This window comes from Diospyros lotus, chromosome 6, assembly GCF_014633365.1.
Source record: "Diospyros lotus cultivar Yz01 chromosome 6, ASM1463336v1, whole genome shotgun sequence".
NCBI lineage: Eukaryota > Viridiplantae > Streptophyta > Magnoliopsida > Ericales > Ebenaceae > Diospyros > Diospyros lotus.
In genome coordinates this window covers 1,541,580-1,549,378 of record NC_068343.1, presented here as the reverse complement: position 1 = coordinate 1,549,378, position 7,799 = coordinate 1,541,580, and the positions used below count along the sequence as shown (strand labels likewise).

Sequence of the window (7,799 nt, the reverse complement as noted above, 5' to 3'; positions counted from 1 at the left end):
TTTAATTTATTATTTTATGCTATTTTTTAAATTAATTATATTTGTTTGATTTTTTTAGATGGATTCATAATTTAATTATATTTTTTAATAAAAAATATTAAAATGGCACAACTATTTATAATCTATCATTGAAATAGATGTAGAATTCAGAAATATTATAATATTATTTAAAATTGTAAATTAATAATTTAGCACGCAAAATAGGTGCCAAGTCAAAATAAAGAAAGAAAATATTTTGAAATTCTTCAATCTGAATTCATAATTTTTTTTTTTGGGGGGGGGGAATAAGAAAATGCGAGTATTTAGCAACAGTCATCCTCCGGCTTTCTCCATCTTCATCATCGCAAGTCACACAGTCGAAGCCAAAACGAAACATAGGAGGGAGGGAACCAGAGAAGCGTGGATCCAGCGAAGAAGACGACGATGATCGAGCACAAGGTTCACGCCAGAGTGGGGCTGCTGGGGAACCCTAGCGACGTCTACTACGGACGCACCATATCCCTCAGCCTCGGCAACTTCTGGGCGTCCGTCCGGTTACATCCTTCCGAGCACCTCCTCATCTCTCCTCATCCCTTTCACGATCTCGTCCAATTCGATTCTCTCCCTCACCTGGTCCCCCTTCTCTCTCTCTCTCTGGATTAGTTTATACTCGAATTACACTTACTGGAAATCACTGCCATGATTGGAATTGATCTTACTTGCTTCGGTGATTAATGTTGCTGAGAGGTCATTTATTTATTTTTTTTTTCGTGTTTGAAATTGGAGGCATGTGATTGTTGCGCGAGCCCATTTGATTGGTTATGGTTGTTGGCTGATTATGTGAAGTTTTCATCTGACTGCGTTGTCTGTGACGTGGACTTAAAAGGGTTTAGACTTAGATCCCTAAAAGTTAGTGATAGAGATGCATAGCTCAAGGTGCTATTATCTGTTGAATTTCAAAGTAGTCATCTAACTGCCTTGGGCACTGCCTTAAGGAAAGTTAGTTTACTCTTTCAGAGTTTTCTTTAATCAGATTACTTGTGGATGTAGCGTGTGTATGCTAAAGAAAGTAACCGTGTAATGCATTGTTTCTTTATGGTTCAAGAGTTACGAGCGAAATATGCATTTATGTTTACTTCACATCTTTCAGTACATTAGCATTTAGCAAGCAAAGAAGGAGAGGAGAGTGGATTATCGCTCTTGTTAAGGAAATTGTTCAGTACTGCATTTATTTCCTCTATGAATTTCACTTTGTTACATTCACTGTGGACTTGCTGCATATGAGTTGAATTGTGAGAATTAAGTTCCTTTAGTAACTTTTATGTTTCAGGTGAATAGATTGAATAATGAAGGTTATTATGGTGGTGTGCGTTTGCTCATGGCAATTTGTAAAGTGTTTCACAATTACTGCAAAGACAATGATATTAATCTTCAGGGAGGGAATTTCACTTTATCATATGACACTACCATCCCTCGTCAGGTGAATCTTTCTACCATCAAAACTTCAAGTTGTTGCATTGACATCCCTTTAAATTGTTTTAGTTGGGTGATATAATTGCTATTCCAGTAGGCTTATGATAGTCACTCATTGGTTCGGTTGCATCTTATGTTACTCGACCATATTTTTTCTCTCTTCGTATCCTCATTTTCTTCTCACTTGTAAACTAAGATAAGACATCCAAGAAATGCAAGGAGAGCTGTTCATGACAGAGCTCCTCCCTGCCAAGTGAGGATTCAACTTTTAAGGATCCCCACCTTTATAGAATTATATTGTGACTAAAAGAAAAAGAAAAAAATAATTAACCTATGAATGTACTTGTCTAGAACAAAATTGGTTTACTTACATTTAGTTCAAAACAAACCGTGTAATTATGTAATGCGGTATTAATTTCCATTTTATTTTTAATTACTTAGTATTTTATCAGAAATTTGCTATTCTATATTTATGTTATCTGATGTTTTCTTTACATCTTTATGAATATTTTGTTTGCATTTCTCCTTGCATTAATTGTGCATGTGAACTTGGAGGCTGTGGCACTTATGGCTTTTGCACCACAGCCTTCCTTCCCCCCCCCCCCCCCCCCCCCCAAAAAAAAAAAAAAAAAAAAAAAAAAAGCAAAAAAGAGAGAGAAGAAACCCAAGAAAAGAAGTAATATATAACAAAAACAGATAGCTTACTGATTTTCCATTTTCTTGTTTTGCATCCAATTTTCTTCTAAACATCTGTTCTGTTGGATTTCTCAACCAGTGACCCCCAACACTTCTATCTGGTTAAACGTTAAATAATCAATCACAAGCCTTATTCCCGTTAGAGATCTCCAACCCTCAAAATAATAATAATAAAAAAAAAGAACCTGCTGTTTAGAATAATCAGCGCTTACTTTATTCAGGGTCTTACTATGGGATTTTGTTTATTTGATTCTCTTTTTGTTCTATACATTTTTGTGACTCATCAACTTGAGCGTAATACTTTCCATCTATGTTATTAACACTTAACTGTTTACTACAACATTTGCAACTTAAAAAAAGGGTGACATCTTTTGATTTAGTTTTTAGCCTCGGACAACATCTCAGCTCAGTACTCCAAAGTTCTTAAAAGATATGGGAAAATGAACTTAGAAAGATAATGATTGCTGTGTAGCAGTTTTCTCTTTTCAGGTACACTAATGAATCTGTGGATCAGAATAATTAATGTAATGGAATTGAATTAAACTGACCTAAGCAATTTAAAAGTTGAGAATCCTTGAAGAGATTGTCAGGGCCCATTGGTTACTCCTTTTTGTAGTTTTCTATTTACATTTTATTATTTTGAAAAATGAAAATAGAAAATGACATTTAATTGATTGTTTGCGCTTTCAAAATATCTGAAGAAGCAACTAAAGTATCTTTAGAAAAAAACAAAAAATAAAACCAATACACTGATGGCCCCTTCCTTACATGTTTCATTAACCGAAAATAGAAAATGAAAAGCTCTTGAGAAACGGCCAGCCCCCTACATGTTACTTTTCAAACAGCTGCGACAACCATGTGTGGCCATTTTATTTGTGATATCATGCTGTGGACTTACTTGGACCTTAAAGTGCATTTTCTATTTACCTTCACAACGCACTTCCTTCATATTTTGTGGATTCTTCCTTGCATGCATTGCCAAATGAAGACAAATTATGTACTAGCTGCAACTTGGAGGGTTTCATTCCTTTTGTTTACTGCAACAGCATCAATGTACAGCGTTTGTGTCTCCACATTTGAGCAAATATGTTTTCTGACATTTTTATGACAATGCACTGTTGTTCTAGCATACTTGAGTTGATCATTCTATTAGAATGTTTATTGTGCTTCTTGCGGCAAGACATGGCTTCTGGTGTCTCTTTTTTAAGTTCCATTTTCTTATATGTTCAGACAGGGCTTTCTGGTTCCAGTGCTATTGTATGTGCTGCACTCAACTGCCTCCTTGACTTCTACAAAGTTAGACATTTGATTAAAGTAGAGGTCAGACCAAATCTTGTCCTGAATGCAGAAAAAGAGCTCGGTATTGTTGCCGGTCTGCAGGACCGGGTAGCACAGGTCTATGGGGGGCTTGTTTACATGGTATGCTACCTGAAGGCGGAGAGTTGAGATTACATGTAAACATATGACAATATCTGAACCATCAACCTATTTTGTTTTAGGATTTTAGCAAGGAGTACATAGATGACCTGGGCCATGGAATGTATACACCCATGGATATCGATCTTCTCCCACCTCTGCATCTTATCTATGCTGAGAATCCAAGTGATTCAGGGAAGGTTAGAAACTCTCTGTTCCTCTCATGATATTTTTCTTTTCTTCCTTCTCTTTTTTTTTTTCTCGTCCCCCTTCAAGAAGATCATTCTACTTATAGCTAGCAATGCTCTTGTATGGTCTTGCTTGCTACAATATTGAGATGGCAATTTGTGATTTTTATTTTTTTTTTACTGTTTTATCTGACTTTTTAGAGTTGGTCTGCAATTCTCACTTCAATTCCACAGTTTAAAAGCCGAATAAGGTTTTTGAAATTGTATTAAATCTACCAGTGTGTTCATATGTATGGTTTTTGTTAGAGACCTTGATTTATGATGATCTCTGCTGTCCTAGAGAATTTTCTGACAAACTCCTTCATGCCCCTCTTTTCTCAAAAGGAGGTTCTTTTGGCTTATAGTAGATTTTGGTTTCAATGATTGTTTGAAGCTATATCAGTAGCTCTTGTCATATATGTGTGCATATATATATATATATATATTATAATGCATACCACTTCATGGCATGATGCGGAGCTAGAAAATTCTTTCATATCTAAATTATTGGGTTTTAGAGGAGCACATCCAATATAATTGGTAATGAGATGTTTCACAAAAAAAATGGAAAAATTAATGCAGGTGCATAGTACAGTCCGGCAAAGGTGGCTTGATGGTGATAAGTTCACTACATCATCTATGGAGGAGGTTGCAAATTTACCTTTAGAAGGACGGACTGCGTTACTGGAAAAGAACTATACCAAATTTGCAGAGCTCATGAACCGTAATTTTGACCTTCGAAGGTAAACTATCCACTGTAATTCACAGTGTCAAATGAATTGTGGGTAAGAATATTCTGCTGTCTCCTGAATTTTGCACAGGGCCATGTTTGGAGATGATGTTCTTGGTGCTCTAAACCTAAAGATGGTGGAGGTAGCCCGAAGCGTTGGTGCTGCTGCAAAATTTACTGGTAGCGGAGGTGCAGTGGTTGCCTTTTGTCCTAATGGGCCTTCACAAGCTAAACTCCTGGAGGATGCTTGTGAGAAAGCTGGATTTGTCATTGAACCAGTTAAAGTTGTCTCTTCTTGTCTAAATGAGATTGATCTCAAAACCCTGTCACCACAGTAAATGTATTCTCTCAACCCTAGTCTTGTTTCCACTAGCTGATTGAACGTTATGGAATTTTTCTTCCCTAATCAATAAAGTTTAGTCAGGCCCACGGTGGTCTTGCTGTTGTTCTGGGGATCAGTAAAATGCTGTCTTTTTAAATTTCTGTTCCCTGGCAGTATCTGTATAAGCCCTTTTATGATGATAATTTGTTATAAAAATTAATGAAAGAGATATTGCCTCTTTGATGATGTTAATTTGTTGGTAGGAGGGCACAAGTCAATGTTGTGACAAGAATAGGTCCATGATGTTAATGTGTATAAATACGACTCTTATCTACTTTAGTACAGCAAGAAGTCGTATATACTGAAAATGCTTTTTTGGGCATGTACAATATTACCCAAAAGACACTAAAACAATAACAATGAATGAAATGAGAGGAAGAAAAATATCAGAAAAGCATATTATTTGAGCTCTTAATTGAGCTCAAACACGGTTAGATTTATAGCAAGCAGATCCTGCACAATCATGGCTACTTCTCTAGTAGTATCGACCGTTCATATTGAGAAGAATCATTAAATCTACAATTAACAACATAAGTTACAGTGGCAAAGCCTTTGTTGGGTACTGTGGCATGCACCAGACCTGCTGTGGAATCTCTCTTCTTCCCCTTGGTTCCAATTAGTCGTCGCAGAGAGATGCCATGAGCTCAAGCGGCGCTGCCCAGATTGGAAGATCAACCAAAGATTGCTTCATATGCTCCTCTTGCAAATTGCACATTGCCTCGGCAACATCACAAAGGTTTGAAATGTCTTCTATCACTGCTTCCTCTGCTTCTACCTGCGTAAAGCCCAGAAACAATCACCCAATTAGTATCAAATACACAATTTTGGTGTGCTTCGGGAAACCTTCAAATGGTAGCCCGATTGTCTATGTTTGGGCGATTAAAGCTGTTTGGATGCTGGGAAAATGCAAGGAAGCAAGAGAAATGAACTAAAGAGTTAGAATTTTCTTTTTGTTTTTATTAGGAGACCAGGAAAACAAAACCCATAAGCAACTGTTCCTAATTTTTCACTTGGTTTAGCTGCATTTCCCATATTCTGGAAACCAGAACATATAATTAGAACAGTAAATGATCCAATTTTTTTGTTTTCTTCAGCTTTCTTCCGTTTCCCAGCAACCAACCAGTCGGGATCTAGGCAGATATTTGCCCTAAAATTGATCCAGAGCTTCAAAATGAAAACCCAGAATGAAGAACACAAGCCCTACCCGAAGTAGCAGGTTGTCGAGGACCCGACGGGCAGCAGGCTCAGACGAATTCTGCGATGGGGCAGGCAAACCGGCGGCTAAAGCTTCCGAAGACGACTCCGTCGTCTGCTCGTGCAATTGGTGCTGCCGTTGTTGGTGTTGCGCTTTTCCTTCTAATGAATTCAACATGTTCGACAAAAGTTCCCACTTGTCGATCTCTTTCTGGTACTTGTCTCTGAGTTTGGTGAGTGCCCTCTTCTTCCTTTCCCGCCGGCTCTCCTCCTCTGCCTCCGGATCTGGCGGCGGAGGAACCGAGGTGTCGGCGGCAGTGGGGTCCAGACGTTGGCGCTTCTTGCGCTTGTAGACGAAGCCATCGTCGTTGACAAGCTCCCACTCGCCTTCTTCCCATTCTGTCGTGGCCATGTTTCTTGAGCGGGAAACTTAACAAATTCGACCCAAAATAGGAAGCCCCAGAATTTGAAAAAGGTACAGATTGCAGAGAGAGAGAGAGAGAGTCCCCTTGTTTGGGTCTCTGAGGACGGAGACGGGCGCTGGTTTGGATTTCAGTGGGACTGATATCATCTCTCTATCAAACATATCCACTGCAAGGGAGTGTTTGGATGGATTGGTAGTTTAAAATTATCAAATTTCGATTCCATTCTTGTTTTATTTATAGGTTTTAATTGATCTTTATCTAATTTAAGTTGGAATTTGTTCAAAATTGAAAATAAATTATAATTAATATAGTATTATTATTATTATTATTATTATTATTATTATTATTTATTGTTAATATACATATAATAAATTAGCATTTAAAATTCAAATATATACTATATACATATTTAAAAATTTATATATGCACATTTTTTAGAAATTTTATATTAATAAATAGAAAAAAAAAATATTCAAGATGGTTAATGGACTAGTTTGCTCTTGACTCTAATTGGTCCAATGTTTAGTTTAGAAATTTTAAAGATCTCAATTTCAGTTCCAGCTAGTCTAAGCTTGGTTTATTTCGAATTAAATAAATATTCTTATTTGAATAAATTTTCTAAAAAAATATCTCATTTTGTGAGATTTATGTTAATGTAAAAAATGTCATTATCTAAAAAGACATTTACTGTATGAGAGAACTTTTTTTTCGAAAAAAATGTGTTATTCAGAATAATTTTATTTTTTTATAAATATAAATTATAACAAGATATTTATGTGATTAAAAAATATAAATATTCTTAATAATTTTGTACTTTACAACTTTAGTTACTTTTTTTTTCTTTAGTTTCATTATCATAATTATTAATATAATAAAAATATCTTTGTATTTTTTTTCTCATCCCTTTATTATCTTCCTTTATTTAACAAATTGATTAGAATTCAACAATTATTGATATTTATTTTATTTTAACAGTGGTTAAATCATCAAAAAAACTTGAGAGAGATTGACAAACAATTAAATTACTAATAGTTTATTATATAAAAATAAAAAGTATAAATATATATTTTATCATGATAAAAAATTAAATATATTTAAAATAATAATAAATATAAGTATAACATGATATATAAAATTGTTGAAACGTGAACAAATTAGAGAAGTTTTTGATTATTGATAATTTTTTGCTTAAATTATCTCACTCTTTCTAAAATTAATGATTTGGCTCATTTTAATTTAAGTGTATGAATTAGTTCTTAGAAAATTAAAATACATAA

General features: G+C 35.2%; 2 protein-coding genes across 2 annotated transcripts; one reads left to right on the top strand and one right to left on the bottom strand.

Annotated features, from left to right (window-relative positions):
- The first annotated feature begins 326 nt into the window (after positions 1 to 326).
- LOC127804001 (glucuronokinase 1-like) lies at positions 327 to 4,966 on the top strand. Its single transcript, XM_052340697.1, has 6 exons — positions 327 to 612; positions 1,310 to 1,459; positions 3,379 to 3,567; positions 3,648 to 3,764; positions 4,374 to 4,534; positions 4,613 to 4,966. Exons 1-6 carry the CDS (start codon positions 424 to 426, stop codon positions 4,857 to 4,859), a joined length of 1,053 nt encoding a protein of 350 aa, XP_052196657.1. The 5' UTR covers positions 327 to 423; the 3' UTR covers positions 4,860 to 4,966.
- A 323-nt stretch (positions 4,967 to 5,289) lies between these two features.
- LOC127804004 (uncharacterized) lies at positions 5,290 to 6,694 on the bottom strand. Its single transcript, XM_052340701.1, has 2 exons — positions 6,108 to 6,694; positions 5,290 to 5,678 (listed from the first exon to the last, which is right to left on the bottom strand). The coding sequence occupies exons 1-2, from the start codon at positions 6,507 to 6,509 to the stop codon at positions 5,520 to 5,522; spliced, it is 561 nt and encodes a 186-aa protein (XP_052196661.1). The 5' UTR covers positions 6,510 to 6,694; the 3' UTR covers positions 5,290 to 5,519.
- Positions 6,695 to 7,799: the final 1,105 nt, after the last annotated feature.